At 36.2% G+C, this 18,628-nt stretch overlaps 1 protein-coding gene across 5 annotated transcripts in view; it reads right to left on the reverse strand.

Moving 5' to 3' along the window:
* Positions 1-471: 471 nt before the first annotated feature.
* RABGAP1L (RAB GTPase activating protein 1 like) overlaps positions 472-18,628 on the reverse strand; it is a 213,062-nt gene continuing 194,905 nt past the window's right edge. For all 5 annotated transcript variants that reach the window (XM_034409764.3, XM_034409762.3, XM_034409765.3 and 2 more), the window contains 6 exons: positions 11,159-11,269; positions 8,518-8,622; positions 7,290-7,373; positions 6,298-6,369; positions 4,359-4,553; positions 472-1,868 (listed from right to left, as the gene is read on the reverse strand). In XM_034409764.3, the coding sequence (XP_034265655.2) occupies positions 1,713-1,868; positions 4,359-4,553; positions 6,298-6,369; positions 7,290-7,373; positions 8,518-8,622; positions 11,159-11,269 (723 nt within the window). In that variant the 3' untranslated portion in view covers positions 472-1,712. The remainder of the gene's footprint in view (positions 1,869-4,358; positions 4,554-6,297; positions 6,370-7,289; positions 7,374-8,517; positions 8,623-11,158; positions 11,270-18,628) is intronic.

An 18,628-nucleotide genomic window follows, 5' to 3' on the forward strand; every position in this document is an offset into this window, starting at 1 on the left:
TTTCAAAAGATGGAATGATCTTAAGATTCCCCTGAGTCAAACCTCAATGTGTTGCCAACCTCCCAGTATCACTAATGCAACACTGCAATTCAAGCATTTGAACTGGGCCTCATGAACTATCTAAAAGGGGCTCCAAAATTCCTTAGGACCCAGAGATATTTTTTTTTCAGAACACCACAGCCAATAATTTTAGTTAATTTATACTTATTTCTAAACCTTAAAGCGGTTGGTTTATAACATGGATATTTCAGATTCATGTAGAAATCAAAACACCCAATCTTGTATTAGACAGCCACAAAAAGGCCCAACTAGATTCTAGCTTGGCAGTGAGTACCTCAGATCACTTGAGACAGAAAGTCAGCAACAGTTAATTGGCATTAGCAGTTCCTTTACCAGATCATGGGGAAGGCAAACTTTATGGTAGTCCTTAGAGTTCATATTTGCAAATTATGTCTAACAAAGAAGCACAGAACCAGCATAGTTAAACTTTATTTTACAGAACTGACTAAAAGTCTATTGCATTAATTTGGATTAAAATGAATAGAACCTTGGAACGTTTTTCATAGCATGAAAACCAAATACACAACTAATAGTCATTTGGTGGTGATGTTAACCTGCAAGATATTATTATGCACATTATATATAATTTTTAAAAATCCATCAATTTAAGCAATTTAATTCTCCATGAAATAAGCAATTTTATAAACATTTTATGTTCAATTCAAAAATGTAACAAATGCTTTTTTGCACTTTAGAAAGATACAAAACAAGTATGATTTCCAGAGAGACACAGGAATCATTTCAAAAATTGCTCTACCAATCATAAATTCGCTTTTCTTTATGCACTTTGGACACGTTTTACCGTGAATACTTTCTGTCTCCTGTACAAACCCTATTAATATTAATGGAAACAATGCAAGAGCACCATGGGTGCAATCCCCCATTAAAATTTACCTATTTTATTTTGTTCATTTGAAAGGTCACTGCTCATAAAAACTTTTGTTAGATTATGCCCATAATCTGCAGATTGGCAAAAGATACGGTATTGGGGTGGGGAGAGTAGTGGCAATATATAAATAAATTATGGAAATCTTAAAGGCAACATATTAAAAGAAACATGGTTTTACTGCATGTTCTTATTTAGTAACTTATTTTTTTTCTTTTTTTCGAATTTGTTTTCCCACTTATATTGTTAATGTAGCCTGAGAGTCAAACCTTAAAATAACAGCTGCATTTTTTGCCAGAAGGAATGAGAGATGTAAAATTGTTCTGAGATACCAGTGTAGGAAGTTAGCACCCAGAAGGATGTTTCTTCCAACACCAGCAAACCGTGACATTCTGACAAATTACACCTTGCTCTTTTCTTCTTTTGAAAGATTTAAAAAATATAAATAATTTTAGCAATGTATGGAACAAGTAGTTCTAAATTATCCATGTTTCAACATCTAGGTCTACAAAATGACATGTAAAATGTGACAGAATTGAGATGGGGCTTCCATCAAGGCAGCTGGGAAGAGTATTCCACATGAAACAGAACCGTTATAGAACTTCCCTCTGAAAGGGTCACATTAAAACAAATGAAAGACACAGAAGGAATTGGTTTCCCAGCTGGGTCCCCTGCCTTCCCCTTTGTACAAGTTCTCTGGAAGAACTGCCAAGGGGCTTCAGCTGATTTAGTCCATTGTGCTCTTTTGCATGGGGTGCAGCTGGAACTATGTGCTGCCTTCTTTAGGTGACGATGAGAGTTGAGGCTGCTGTAGAGGCTGTGTGCCTGTTGCTGTTTTGATAGAGTTCAAAGTTTTGCTGAACCAAGAGTTTTTGGCAGTCTGAATTTCACTCATAAGTGCTCCTCTCTGGTGTTCCAGTTCCTAAGGAAAGAGATGAATTAAGTGCTGATAAAAGAATGATTTAATATAGCAGAATAATCTGAGCTGGTATGAAGAACAAATGTAAATAAAAATGGCATGCCTAACATGTGCCCCTCCTGATTCCCATTATCCTTCTCTGTTGGCCACACTGGCTAGGGATGATGAGAGTTCCAAATTCAGAGTGAATTTCACCTCAACCTATCTCACAAGAATATTGAGGTGATAAAATAAAAGGAAAAGAAATCCTTACATTTTACTTTGAAGTACTAAATGACCAAATAAGTAATATTGTCAGTTCTGTCATCGTAATCGCTTCAGCTCGTTTTGCTTCACTGGCATCCTGCCATAAACGCAAAGAATGGGGATGTAGGGAGGAGGATTGACAGGATGGCAGAAACCAGAGGTGCCAATCCAGAAGAGACCAGCAATTCCAAGGATACGAGAGTGAGAGAATGGAATGCTGAAAGTCCACCAAAGAGGTGCCAGATTCTGAAGTTGTTACCAAAACACCTAATTTGAATACTATTAGACACTTACAAACTGGTCAAGGAGATAGGGCCTGGGAGAAGAGGGAAAAGGCAGGTTTTGCATGGGAAAATCAGATCCAGCTTTTCTTACGCTGTAACCACTTGGCTGGGAATGGGATACATTGCCTCGCTGAGGGACAATTTAACAATTCTATTTAATTATTTTAAATAAATAAATTTTTGCCATTCACATTTCATGCTGTCCTCCTTTTGCATCTTTTCTTTAATTATTCTATTCCACCATGTCTTTGATAATAGTGTAACTCTTAGCCCGCAGCAAGTTATCCTGCGGGGAGTTGGCCACAGCGAATTGTCATAGACCTCACTTGGTTTTAGTTAAAGTATACTTTTCACTACAAATAGAGTCAAGGGTCTTTCTTTCATAAGTATCCAAGCTGGGACAAACCTGACAGACATATTCTGGGTCAAGGCAAAAACATATCCCAAACAGATATACTGTATGGTGAAAGATTAGAGGCCTCTTCTGCTGTTTCAGAACCAGGCAAAGCTAGTTCTCCTAATGGACCAACTGATAGCCCAAACTTGTTAAAAGCAGCTGTTGTTTTTGGAAATCAAATTTTCACTCGTCAAATTTTCCACCAAATTTAGGTGAGCATAAGTAATTAGCCACCCTTGCCTCTAATGCTGATACAAAAACTAATGCAGTATTACTGTAATACAGGATTTCTTTGTTAAAAGATTCTAACTACAAACTGAAAAAAATATATTCTCTATTCTCTAACTATACTTTCTATTGCATAAAATATCTTCAACTTTTCTCAAATTTGTTGTGTTTTTCATAGAGGGTCCATAACAAAACCTACAGAGCTTTCATAGAGGGCCAATGCTCTTCTATAAAAGAGTAGGCCCCAATTTTTCTAAATCTTGCTAAGGCATTATTTCAAACCAAACCAGCACTGGAACATCCCTTGCAAGATTAAACTATTTCTAGACAAAACTTCTAAACTGGATAGACTTAACAAAGCATAATAATTAACATAATTATCTTGGGATGCTTCCAAATAAGGTATTATGGCATACTTTTATTATCTTAATCATGGAATGTTATGGAGGAATCAACATACATTTTTCATCTTAATCCTTGGTGTTTTCCATAGCTTTTTCTGTTCTCTCCAATAATGATCTTTTGTACTTAGACATCCACTTTATAATAACTTACAATAATTATGCAGCATGCTGCAGGTATTTAAAGCTATCCTTATAAAGATAACAAAAATATATTATACAATTGGGTTAAAATGTATTATGAGTGATCTGAAATGACAACACATTTTGGTTGCTGCCAATCAAATCTAACCTAATCTCTGCCCTACTCAGAAATATTGTGATCATGAATAAATCTCTGAAGTATAAACAAATTACAAATTATAAACACAAAACATTTAATCAAATAATTAAAAAGATAAAAGTAACGGTATATGAAAAGCAGTATTTGTATCTTCTTGAACCAAAGGTGGTGCTTGTTAGGAAAGCAAAGAATATTTCTGGTCTCCCCAAAGTCATATGCATATCATAAATACATCTATAAGTAGCCATGGTGACGCAGTGGTTAGAATGCAGTATTGCAGGCTAATTCAGTTCACTTGCCAGGTGTTTAATCCTGACCAGCTAAAGGTTGACTCAGCCTTCCATCCTTCTGAGCTCGGTAAAATGAGAGCCCAGATTGTCAGGGGCAATATGCTGGCTCTAAACCACTTAGAGAGTGCTGTAAAGCACTATGAAGCGGTATATAAATCTTAAGTGCTATTGCTGTTGGCTACCTTATCACATGAGGCCTACAAATAATACCTTTTTGTTAATAAAGGCTTTGATAAGGACAGCCATTAACTTTCAAATACCATCATGCAGGAGAAAAAACAAAATCCATTCTTTGCATGTTGAGGGATGCAATGAAAATCGGTACATTTAACAATGTAAGAAAACACTTCTAAAATTACATTACCTGTATTTTGCATTTGGCTTCCACAAGTTGCAGCTTAGTCTGTGCCAAGTCCAGTTCCATCTCTCGCAGTTGTTTCTTAAGGGCATCTTTCTCATCATCTGTGTCTTCTCCTGACCTTTCTTTAGCAGCAGGCACTTTTAGTGTTCCTTCTTTACTGAAAATTTCACTACAGTGTTTGCAAGTCATCAGCTTTCCCTGAAATAGTCAATTACAGGACCATGATGCAAAAATAAAAACAGTAATGTCCAGCCATATTCACTATATCAGTCTGATATTCTGGTAACTAATCACTGAGCAAATGAAATCGGATGGCCTGTGTTCTTCTCAGCCAAGAATATTGTCTAATATTACATGACAAGTAAATCTATTATAGACTATGAGTATCACTAGGTATGAAACATATATTACTATATATCATACATATCATACTACATACCTTAGTATATTTTAATACTGCAACATGCTGCATAAGGCTTCTTGCTGGGATTATTGTAAAATTATATAATATAAAGTTTATTTATATTTAACATAAATGTAATAATATAAGGAATGGAGGGTTAGTGACCTAGGAAACACTTTTTTTCCCCCTTTCCATTAAAATAAGATCTTCTGGAGTTTTTATTTTGGAAATGTTCCCAATCCACACTTTTAAAAGGAAGAATATATAACAGTGTATATATTCACTATATATATACACACACATATATAGTGTACACAGAATGTGAAAGCAAAGAGTTGTGGTTCTGCCTGTGTCAAGAAGCAACACTGAATAAGGAGAAGTATCTGCAAACCAGGCCAGACTAAATAATCTAGTAGATTTTGTTCATGTTGCCCCTTGATAGGAGAACAGCACATTTACTAAAACTGCAGCAGTATTGTCACTTCATGTTTTCTAAAAAGTAGCCCTATGTGTTACTGGGAAAATGACTGAACAATGAAGCATCCTATATACTGTGCTTCAGTAAATGAAAAAGGACAGTTAGGTGAGAGAGCAGGTAAACTGTAGCACAACGGAGCAAGAACAGGAGATAGGAGAAAATGTTCATAGCAGAGTTGGCATCTGATCCATTGCTAGCTCTTCAGCACTAATCTTGGGATCATGTGTTATTTTACAAGAGCTGCTCCAATTGGCCTGCTATCCTATGCGCCACTTGGATTGCATGTGCAAAATAAAAGACAAAAGTTAGGGCCCTCACTGAAATGGGATGGAGATCTGTTCCCATTTCTTTGTTTGTAATATGACTTAGTTTAGGTTTTGTTAGAACCTGCTAACAAAGAATCTAACTTGTATTGTACTGTTTGCCAATTTGATGGACATCCCTTAGTTGTGATTCAGGAAGTAAGATTAATTGTTCAATAAACCTTGTATTATTGATATGGTCAATAATGTTTTGGAAAACATTATGACTGGGAATAACATAAGATTATTGTGAGTCTACTGTTTGAACCAGTTAATTTCATTCATTTTTAAATTCCTGCTTATTCTGATTACTAGTAATGTCTGCTGACAACTCCTACATCTGTTTCCCAAATCCTTGGATTTTGTGTGCTTTTCTCTTTCTTTGTAATCAGTGTCAACTGTACTTGGAAGGTTCTAAGTATCAGTGATGGTTATGTAACAATTTGGCCTTGGTTTTTTGAGATTTTTTAAAATTAGTTTTATCTGGTGATTTTGATGAAAAGGCTGCTCCAGACTAGACATATCAACATTCCTTTGATTCAAAAGTTGCACATGATACATGAACATGTCTCCCTTGCAGTAAGTCCATTATACAAGAAAATTTCTTACACCAGTTTAGAACTCCTAAATCTTTACTGGTCATAGATACAGGTTTGCAATATGGTTTCAGGCTGTGAAATTGCCTGTTCCTCCTGCCTATCACTAACAGTCTTTAAATTTAAAGTGAGGCATTATAAGCTGAGAGAAATCAATTCTCACCTTTACAACTTCAAGTTCTTCTTTACTGGCTACTTGTTGTCTTTCTAGTCTGCTGCTTAACTGGGAACAAATCTAAAAAAAGGTGGAATATTTTAAATGGGACCTCCTTTTCAAAGAAATTTCAAAAACTAAGCATCTTTTAATACAATAGCAACATGTTTAAAATGAATCAGTATATCAGTTCCTTACAATGTATCAACTCTGTCAAGGGTCATTCACACCCAATTGAAAGTCTTCAAAAGAAAAAACAAGAAAGTCCAATTGCCTCCTGAAAAAGCACCTTGAATGGTATTTCCAGATTTATTAAAACTAAGATAACATAATTATTGGTATGAGGGTCATGATAAGCAATCTATAATATGTCTATAGCAAGTTTTGAACATGGAGAAAGCATGTTTGTTAACTAGATTTTGCTAGTTGATGGCTAAGAAGTAAATTTTAACTTGCAACAGGTTGAGATTTGTCCTGGGAAGTAATAACTATGTGTTAGTATTTTCAGTTAAAAATACAGAAGTACATACACTAACAAAATTTGGATTAGGAATTATGCATTATACAGAAATAAAACCCTAAATATATTATCATGGTAAAAATAAACATATCAGAAATGAAATAAAGAACATGTGCTACAGTTTGAAACCAAAACAAAGCTGGAGAAGACCAAATCATAGGTGCTAAAACCCCTTCAAATTGCTTACAACCTCAGCAAAATACATCTCAGGTTCACACTTTTTAAAATGTTCTTTGAGAGGTCAATGGAGAAGTTGCTAATCTTCATTCTATTTTTAAATTCCTAATATTGGTTGATTTCATGTCAGGTACTTAAATATCCAAAGATTCCACGTACCTCTATTAAAACATCTGGGCCATACTATTTCAAACTTTTACCTAGAAATTAATGTACTTAACAGAATCTTTCCTCTCCAAGTTATATAAACTTAAAAGGGAACTGAAAACGTAACACCTGTCCCCCCCAAAATCAACATAATTACTTGTTTGTATTCCGCAATGATTGCACTTGTCTTCTTTATTTCAGATTCTGCCTTCTCCAACTGCTTTCTGAAGATCTCCTTTAGCTGCGTAAAGAAAAAAAATCAATTAACACTAATCTTCGTCAAACAACTAAACAATCTAGGGAACTAGAAAATGACAATTTTAAAACATATTTTTTGTCTAAAAAAGCTACTGTTCTATACTACCATTTCATATCTTTGGTATGTTGCTGAGTGTCTTTGCAGCAGAATAGAAATGTGGACATAAATAAATAAAACTGAAAATGCTGATCTATAACTTATTTTAGGAGATTAAATTATCTGTTTAATTCCTAGAATAACAAAATATTGCTATCTTTTAATTAAAAGTCAACTGGATTTTCATGATATAAAAGTATGCCTTATTGTGAAATTCCTGAACAAGAATATAAGAGATAACCTTTATTGTCATTTTTTACTGTGAGCATACTGGCACACATTAAAAATGAAATTCTGTTGCCCACTTTCACGAAGTTATTGACTTGAGGATCTCACAAATTTTTAATCCTGCAGTTAAATTAATTCCAGTGTGTTGACTATCTAGAGTGATGAACTGGCTATTAATTAGCTGTAGTTAATTTTAAAAAATCCTTTGAAACATGATTTCTTATGCTGACATATATAAATAGTGTTGATTCTGATTTCTCATTTAAGAGATGCAAGAATTCAAGGACAGGTAACAAAAGGAACAAGTAGGAGATGACCAAGCTGAGCCCAAGGGTAAAGTCAAATGCAACATCAGTTTGGAATTTACACCCCCATAAGAGACCTAAGTCCAGCACCCCTTGAAGTCTGTTGGCTCTTATCTAACACCTATCCACCTTAAAAGTTACTAGTTCAGATTCTTGGATATAGATAGTATGAAATAAACTTTTAATACTTTTGAACTCTATCCTGGCTCCGGACTTCGTGCACCTGACAACACATTAGCTTAAGCATCTTAATGCTCTTGCTAGTTATGCTAATTTGTTTCCTAATATGACTTTCAAATCTGTCTAACAAGTTTAGGAACTATTTCTATTAGTGATATTCAAAGATCAAATACCTCCAGGAAAGGTTGTTCTATGTACCTGAAACAAGATACACTAAATGTTTAAGAGAATCAACATTTCTTTACATTAAGAGAGTGGTACTTTCTCTGTCCCCTTCTCTTTGGTATGACCTCATGAATCAGTGGAACCCATTTTACCTGCGCTGTTTCTTCTTCCTGTTTTCGCTTCTCCTCTTCAGTTTCCACTAGTTTTTGTTTGGTCAGGAGCAGTTCCTTATTCAAAACATCTGCTTTATCTTCAGCCTGGGAATTTCAGAATGACATGGACTGAGCAATGAGATTCCCTGAATAAGCATGGGCAGTTCAGGCATGGGTCCATAAATAATATATGGACATAGGTACAACTGGGGTCTATCTCCCCCCCAAATTCTGGAACTCGGGGGTTGTAAACGATTCTCTGTGATACATATATCTATATTGAAAGATCCAAAGCCAACATTTCCAATCCAATTATTTTTATTATTCTGCCAATAGTTAACATATGGAGCAAATTATTTATGCTTGTAACATCCAAATATAACACTTAACTCTGCTTTTTACAGTTCATTTTATTAAGCTTTAAAGTTATCAATTCTGTAAAACTTTTCAATTTTAATATTATGTGTAATAATATTGGCTAGTAGTATTACTGAATAGTAAATGATTATACACTTTAACAAAGAAACCATTATATTAAAAAATCCATGTAGTGGAGGGGGAAAAAAAATCCTATATTAAATCCCCTAGATAAGAAAGAAAAAAGGGCCCCAGAAAATAAAGAGAAAAGAAAATACAACCTTCAGCAATATTATATTTAATTCTAGTTTAAACAAGAACCATTTAAAATAAGAAATCAAACTACTAAGGACTACATTATATGATGCTCTTTAATGTAATCATTACAATTCCACTTTTAAATAACAAGTTACATCTAAACCAGCAGTCACCAACTGGTGGTCCACGAGAAAATTTTGGTGGTCCGCAGAAAAATTATTTGCATTTTTTATATTGCACTAAATCAGGGGTCCTCAAACTATGGCCCCTGGGGCGGATACGTGTAATGAACGTTTGTATTGCTGCAGAGAGTCTCCCCCTTCGGGGTCTTTTTGTGTGTGTCAGAGAGGGCAGAAATTTTCACTCGGGGTCTGCTTCAGCCTCATGATACAGGGCTTTGGATGACGACTGGAGGAAAGCGCTGTTGGTGGCGAAAAGACGGAGGGCCTCATTCCAGTGGGACTGCATCATGACCTGGAACTGGATGACCATCTCAGCCTGCTGAGCCTGCAGGCGCCAGTATCTGGCCTTGCACTTCCACAGGTCTTTCCTCTGCTTGGAAAGCCTATGCTCGTAGTCCTCAGTTAGGTGCTTCTGCTGAGCCTCCTTCTTGGCCAGATCCAATTTGAACTGAGCCAGCTGTTTTGCCAACTCTTTCTTATGGTGGCTGCTTAGCTCCAACAACTGCTTCCTGTTGGGGGCCTAAGGAGCCTGGGTGGGGAAGGGAGGAGTGGCTGGGAGGGGAGGGGCAAGTACAGGCAGCCAGGCGCCCCTCGACATGAGTGACATCGAGTTGGCCATGTCCACCCAGTCACATGCCCACTTAGCCGGTCATTAGGCAGATCATATTAGTAGTCCGCAGGATTTAAAATTATGAATTTAGTGGTCCCTGAGGTCCAAAAGATTAGTGACCCCTGATCTAGACCATTTCAAATCATATTTTACAGTCTTCCTCTCCATTGTTCAAAGCTATTTCAGAGGCAGGGATCTGACAATATCTGTTTAGCCAATGTTTTACTCTGGAACATAACCATTCTTCCCTAATCATATTTTCCCCATGTTGATAAATCCAAAATTCCCCTTTGATAGAGATTCCAGAGTTTTTGGACTATGATTAAAGACAGCATTAACATATTTAACTTTTAACAGCCTTCCAAAAGCCTTGTTCAGCATAGTGATTTTTTCTAACAATAAGAAATTAAAAGATGACCTATACAAAACTTTCAAATGCATTTTATGTCCAGCATAGAAACAATGAGAACCAAACTTTTTAAACCATTCTTTGAATACAATTCTGAACATTTTTTGCTAAAGTAATTTAAGCTTTTAGGTTATAAGAAATAATTAATGTTATTAAAGCCAGAAACCATTAATTGGGAAATATAAAGTATCCAAATACTCTATTCCAGATGTCTTTCATATTAGCCAAACTTACTTTTCTAATTTTTATTTTTATTTTCAGTAAAGGCCTTCTACAATATATTCAGTGTCTCTAGAATGTCATAGACCCCATGAAGACATTATGACTAAACAATGTACATAACAAGTTTTCGTACTGTGTTGCTATTCTGTATTTTTAGATAAACTGTATTCTTTTTGTAAAATCTAAAAAGTTGTAAGAGTTTTGTTTCTTGATAGTAAAATAAAAGTAATGATCCCATTTTAAAAAATACATTTTCTCAGTCATCTTTAAATAATAGTGCTCCAAAGTCCTAACTTCTCATGAGGAAATATCAATTTGAGTTTTCTGATCAATAAGACCAGATAACTAATTGCCTTTCATACTAAAAAAAGAACTGAAATTCTACCGTAATTTGAACCAACAGTTCTCCAGGATTGCAACAGTAGTAACTGTCTTGTTGAACCCACTAAGTATTATGTTTATACATCTATCTCAATTTCCACACATAACCAATGCCAAACATTAAGGGATTATTAGGTTTTCTATTTTGGTTTATTTGTTTCTTTGTTTTACCATTGGACTCTGATTTCCACAGAAATTTAGTTATAGAGGAAGACTTCATACCTGGTCCAAGTCATTTCGTAGAGCAATTTTGCTTGTTACAAGTTCATGAGCAAGATCATCATTCTCTTGCTCAAGTCGCATGCTGGCTTCCTGAAGCCTGCGATTCTCCCTCTGCAGAAAAAGAACCAACAAGCAGAAAGTTAACAGAACAGAGAGAAAAGAGAAGGTGTATCCATTTATACTTTAGAAAAGAAGTTTAGAAGTGTTGCTAATTTACTGCATCCATTAAAAGCTAGGCAATTAATGATATAATGATACGTTGTTCATTAGTCAACCAGATTAGTCAACCAGATTAAGCTCAGGTACTCAATGTCGTCTTGATATTGTACTCTATATGTAATGTCATCTTTCATCATTATTCCCATAGATCATGTAAAATACTTATTTTATCTTGAATACAAAAAGCATTCTATCCCTGACATATTATGTCTTGCCTTAAGAAATACCCACAAATAAGGAATATTGTTGACAGTTTACTATGTTCCCCCATGCCTTATTCATTGCTGTTACTCACTTTTTAGCTCTTTTTAGACCTTTTTTACATTTTTAATATATTTCTTAGTTTGTATATGTAATTTTATTTTATTGTATTATTTTTTATTTTTGTACCCTACCTTCTTTATGCTGGTTTTAATAGTAATAAAGATTTGATTTGATTTGATAATGAAGTTGAATTATTAATACCCAAAGCATGCTAAAATAATGTGTTTTTGTGTCTCTTCAGCAGGACTTATGACATAGGATTTTGAAGCTGCTAGCTTAATTCAATCTTCTCTTCAAAATGTTACTTTCATTACTTCTACCATCTTGATTTTTTTAGATTCATTGAAGCAGGAATCGGACTATATACATGCCATCTCTTAAACAGGAGCAAATGTAAAAACAAAACAGGCTTGCTTGAGATATAGACAACAAGAGTTGTATGTTTATCTATTCAAAGTAAAAAGCAAAGTTATTATTAAGGATGAAGAATTTCCACAAAAGGGATATATTCAGAGTATTCAATTTTAACCTTGGAACTGATCATGACAAAACATAGATATGTGCATGGTTATGCATAAAATAGGAAACATATTTTGTTTCAAGATCAGAACAAAACAGCCCTAGTCAAGTGTTCTGTGTTCTGAGGATGGAACAGACTTTGAATGTACCACATTTTCTCCATCTAGAAGAATAAATTCAAGAAAAGGATGCCCTTCATGCCCATAGTAATATACTTATTGAAAGCCTCTTGCACAATGTGGTGTGAAATCTTTCCCCTAAGTTTTCCGTTCCATTGAATAGAAAGAACATGAAAGTATTTTGGCCTAGCTTTTTGCCAATGGCCACACATGGTCGTATTGGGACTATTCCAGTCCAGAAGGCTGCTGCAATTAATGCCTGACTATAGCATGAGGTGGGTTCCTGGAGAGAAGAGTGCACTATAAAGCACAAAGGTATCCCCTCCCTCCTTTTTCCATAGCAAAAAATCCACATACAAAAATTGAACACACACACACACACACACACACACACACACACACACACAGCACTATTATGGCCATTTCCAGGTTCTGAAAAAAATTGTCAGCAAAAATTGCATGTAAATAATATTAAGAATGCTACAATAAAAAAAATACTACTTTTCAAAATAGGAAGCAATAGTGTAGAGAGTATATGTAACAAAGCCCAGTAAAACAACCCAACAGAAAAGCCTTCATTTTTAATGTCTTTTGAAAGTTCAACATGAATACATACAAGAGATTTTAGAGTGCATGCATTAATACACACATCATATTTGAACTAGCAAAAATGCAACCAACAATGCATTTTAAAATGCATCCTGAAGCTACGTATCAACAAAATAAAAGTCAAAGCTTAACCAAATAAACAGTGAAGACATTGTGAAAAGACTTTAAGTTGGTTTGCTAAGCTTTGGTGTGCATGTATAGTGTATGTGCACTCTGTGCATTTCCTCATGTCTTGTTGTCCACCAGCAGCCTGCGGAGCTGGCAGCAGAATTGGACAGTGAGGAGTCTAGGGAGGAACATGGGCCAATCCTGGAGTCTGAGGAAGGCTTGGTTGAGGGCTCTGCGTCAGAGGCAGAGAAAGGGCCATCTGGGAGGTACGTGCTGCCTCCGGAGCCTCCAAAGTCAGACTTCAGCAAGGAAGAGGAACAGGGGGAGTCTGTTTCCAGTGTGCGCATGCGCAGAGCTGCCAGATGGCAAGAACAGTTAAAACAAAAGGGACAACTTGGGAGTAGGGCTTGGAGATGATTGGCCCCCTCCCATAAGATTTAAAAGAGGAGCAAAGGCATCTGGGCCTTTGCAGGAAGCAACATTGTTAATTCTGTGCAGTTTAAAGTCTGAAGCTCTGTTTGATTCCGGACTCCATGTGACTTTGCCAATTAGGTCTTTGGTAGCATGCCAAGGGAGATAAAGGTGGGTGATTATCAGCCTTATCCCAAAGGACTCTTTACAACTATTTGGGACTCATCTGTGAATGAACAGAATTCACAGCTGTTAAAATAAACAGGTTTTTGGGACTACTCGTGTGTTTTACTGACTCAGGAAGCCTAGGTCAGAACACCATGCATAGAATATAAGACATATTCAAAAAAAAGTTACAAACCCATTCCAATATGGTACAATGTTAGTAGTTCTTCTATGTATAATTGATAACAACTGTTACAACATTAGCAACACTTATGTGTGAAACACCATGGTTCATGCACATAATACAAAACTGTATTTACCTGCCTTATTTTATCTCCACTGAACTGCTTCTTTATGCGGGGGCATTGGCATTCTGTTGATGGCATTCATGAACTCTAATTTCCCTACAGCGAAGAATGTTTAAAAAACAACAATTTACTTACCCAACTGACAGACAATGACATAGTTGCAAGTGATCCTCTTCTTTTCTCTGGCCTGGAATCTGTTCTGCTGTGATCCAGAGAATTGCCTCCATGTGCATGTGCTTTGAATGGTATGGGGCCTCTTCAGAGTCACTGCACCTTGACTGACTGGGACCTAGCAACATCCTTATGGGCTGTGTATGAAGGAGGGGGTGAGAGTGGGTGGGAGAACTTTGAGAGAAAGCTGGCATAATACCATTTTAACTTAGGTGGGGCAATACATAGATAGGCCCCAGTACAAATTATTCAGGTGATCCTCTTTGTAATGTATATCCCTCAGGGGAAAGAAGCTAGGGCTCGCCCTAATATGAAATTAATGCTTTAATGCATGGGGTGTGTGCTGACTCCCTGTATAAATGGGGAAAGACACCTTCAGCACAATGTGATTGCGGGGGCCCTCGACAGACTATCCAGCATATAGTGAGGGAATGCCCTAACAGAAGGTATCCAGGAGATTCTAGGGACTTCCTCTGCATAACAACGGCAGCTACTGACTGGATCTCCAAACTCGACATTAAACTTTGAAATGTTATTTCTGTTTTCCTTTTAGGTTTTATTACTGCTTTTTTATTGTTTTTATTGTTTTTAACCTGTAAAAATGAAGTGTTTTAATACTGTGTGTGACCAACCATACGCTAAATAAATAAATGCTTTAGAGAGGCAGATTAGCTGCTATTAAAGGGATAGCACTCCCCAGTGGAGAGCTGGCTGCCTGTGATTTGAAGGATGAAGTAAGGGGTTATCTTTCAATTTCTCTCCAATGGCTTCATGAAAAGAAGGGGTTTGTACTTCCCAGTCAATATTCCATGTGGGAACAATGGGATATCACAGCATTACTTGCCTTGGGTCTGTCACTCAGGGTGCAGGAACTTGCTATTGATCAACTTTTATCAGGTAGGGCAGTCCAAAACAGGTGTTTTTCTTATCTTCTTCAAGCTCACATAGTGACTTCTGTTATTTTGGCAATGCAGCAAAGATGTTATCCCAAGATGAGGCTGGTATGCTTGGGCATGCCAAGAAAATTCCCAGGCTGTCTGCTGCTACTACTATTGAGCCTTTCTTCTCTTGGATACAGCCTTTTCTCCCTTACTCCTTCTGAGCCTCATCTGCAACAAGGAGCTTTGTCCACCAGGGGAGAGATCCGTTCCTGATCAACTTTCCTTCACCTTTGGGTCACTTCCTGGAATTACTCAAAGATTTTTTAAAAAAACGAACTGAAAGCAAAAACTGACTCATGCAGTATAGCATAAGTATAGAGACAGCTTCAATTATTTCTCTACTCCTGGGGATCAGAGAGACATGCATTCAAGTGCTGAAAGGTTCACCAGCCACATTCGCAATATACATAATTTCCAATCTGATGTCTCTGGACCATCTTGTTGTTTGCTCACAAATGACTGCTTCGCTTACTGCAAGTTTCCTATTGCTGCTACTAGTAGCTGGATAGTTTTCTATCAGATAGGGTGTAGTAAATCCTTGCAGTGTGTAGATGTAGGATTCAATCACCTCTTAGGCACCTTCCAACTCTATGATTCTATGACAGTAGAAGATGCCCAAGAAGGTGCTTAAGTATTCATGATGTTGAATAAACATTGTGTCCTCACCTATTGCAACAGTTCAGAAGAATAACATGGGTCTTAAAACTGCAAGGTTAAAGTGCAGCCATACTACCTGTCCAGATGGCTCCTCCCCTACTTTGCTGATGATAATCTACTGATTCCTCTGCATCACCTCTATTACTATTTGTGATCTTCATTCACAGGATAGGGTAACTCCTCATTTCCCTGTCCCACAAACTCAGCTTCTGGGCTTCTAAGGGAGGGTAGAGGTACTCACTATGACTAGTGGTACCCACTATTATGACAATTGATGCCACTATTTCTGCTGCAAGGAGTATTACCAACTGGCCTTTTATCTGATTATAATTTCCAAGTCATAGATTTTTTTAAAGTTAGGATGTCATGGAAGGGGGAGGGTTATATAGCCGCCATCTAACTATAAGAATTATTCCACACCCACCTGAACAAATAGGGGTAGAGTAAAAGAGATATGTCTTAAGGAGAAGATAAATTTAAAAACAGAGAAGGATGATATCTCTCTTCTATCCAACACTCAATATTGCTTTAAAGTTCACTAATAGGATAAAATGCCCAAACTTGCTTCAACAGTGAGATGGAGGGAGGGAGGGAGAGGGGGAGAGGGAGAATGGGATGTGGGATTGAGGCAAGCAGGCAGGCAGGAAGACAGATACTCACTTGGTGAGCCAATCAATAGTAGCAATATTGGTACTGCTTGTGGTGGGCCAGTCAGTGGAAGGGCAGTTAATCTCATCCTCCTTCCCCATTGGCAGAGCAGAGTCCCTCATGGCTCTTTAGCCCTCAGGCTTCTTTATAAGGAATTCTACTCTGCCTTAGCATTCCATCCCCAGAACACCCCATTCAGCCTAAGCCAACCAATACAGATACACAACTGGCTAGACATGGACAAATATTTTAAAACAATAATCATAAAACCCAACATTGAATTGCAGAGCAAGGCACAACACTGAGCCTGTCAACACCAGTTGCCTGCAATTACTGCAAATTCAAATCCCACCAGGCTCAAGGTTGACTCAGCCTTCCATCCTTTCGAGGTAGGTAAAGTGAGGACCCGGATTGTGGGGGCAATAAGCTGACTTTGTATAAAAAAGAATACCGCTTAGGGGGGCCTGAAAGCCCTACTAAGCAGGTATATACAAAAAAAGTATGAAGGCTATTGCTTAACACATTGTAAGCCGCCCTGTGTCTCCGGAGAAGGGCGGCATATAAATCAAACCAATAAATAAATAAATAAATAAATAAATAAATAAATAAATAAATAAATAAATATGTTGCTCAAAATGGGCAAGTATTGTTCTGAGTACAGTATGTTTTGTGCAAAGCTCGAAACAAAACTTTTGCAATCTGTGTGTCTGAATTCAAATTTGGAATGCTTGAAAAGGCTGCATCAAGCACAGAAAGTTTTGCACATCCTAATGCTTGGTGGAATACAGAATTGCTATTGGATTAAATAAAAAAGATTTATATATACATTCTTATTTAACATGATTTTCACCTAGAAAAATAATATTCTGATGTTTAGCAATATATCACCGCTCAATTACAATATAAATATAATAGAAGTGTATGAAACTATGAAAGTATTACCTAAGTAATAAGGGATTTTCCGTATTTAATTAAAGTAACGTTAATGTATTTTGTTTTTATTTATTTTTCAAATACACATTGAAAAGAAAAAAGTATGTGGTACATACAATTTTAAAAAACAAAATATGGCAGATGGTGAACAAATCTCAATCGATAAATCTAAAATATCATATGGCTAATGTATTCTAACACAATTAAAAACTTAAAATACTGTAACATTTTATACACAGTTTCTAGTCAGAACATAACTCTATTGAACTTTAAAAATACTTTGTCAATACAATTAAAATCAATAAGAGGAAAAAATAAAAACTATAAAGAATACATTTGTAAAATATGATAAATATGAAAATTATGTCAAATTAAAATATTCCATTTCTAGAAATGGTTTCCAAATAAGATTGAGTTCTGCATCAGATTTACTTCTTTAATATGAAGTAATTCTAGATATTAAAGCAAAGTCCCATTATTTGGTTAAGTATTTTTTGATGTTAGAGAATAAAATATTTCTCGGAAAACTCAGAAATCGAAGACAAGAGCAGTCAGAGTTTAAGGTGGGCACAGATAATCCTAGGATTCATTACAACTACTTCTGTTACAAATTACAAGAAAAGGGCGGTAAAGCCATTCTGAGAAGGTTCAAAAGTGTGTTAAGTCTTTAAAACAATATTGAAACTAAATCTCTTCACATACAGGTAGTCCTCAACTTATGACCACAATTAAACCCAAAATTTCCATTGCTAAGCAAGATAGTCATTGAATTTTGCCCAATTTCATGATCTTTCTTGCTACAGTTGTTAAGGGAACTGCCGTAGTTGTTATATTAGTAACATGATTGTTAAATGAATCAGACTTCCCCATTGACTTTGCTTGTCAGAAGGTCACAAAATGACCCTGGGCCACTGCAACCATCATAAATACATGCCATTTGCCAAGCGTCCAAATTTTGATCCCATTACTACTGAATGCTGAAATAGTCATTAGGTTTAGTGAAAAACAGTCACAAGTAACTCTTTTCAGTGCCATTGTAACTTCAAAAAGTCACTAAATAAATGGTTGTAAGCCGAGAACTACCTGTATGCACAAATTCTGTATTTCAATCACAAGATATGAAGTTTTCAGTTCCTTAAAAAAAAAACCAAAATAATGGAGAAGCTGGCAATTCTCTTGCCTTGTGTTTTTATAAATTTGCAAATCTTTTATTACTTCTCTATTTCTGGAGACTATCTGACAGAAATGTGAATAATTCACTAAAGCATGCAAGCTCTGAAGGCATCCAGCCGGAACAAGAGTTGAGTTTATATTCTCTATTAAGTGCTTGCCAAAAAGCTTCAGTGTATGCAAAGCAGATAGCACAATGTAAGCATGAGATTTCTGGCTCTGCATTTA

Source organism: Pantherophis guttatus, chromosome 3 (genome assembly GCF_059756535.1).
Source record: "Pantherophis guttatus breed Tessera chromosome 3, ASM5975653v1, whole genome shotgun sequence".
NCBI lineage: Eukaryota > Metazoa > Chordata > Lepidosauria > Squamata > Colubridae > Pantherophis > Pantherophis guttatus.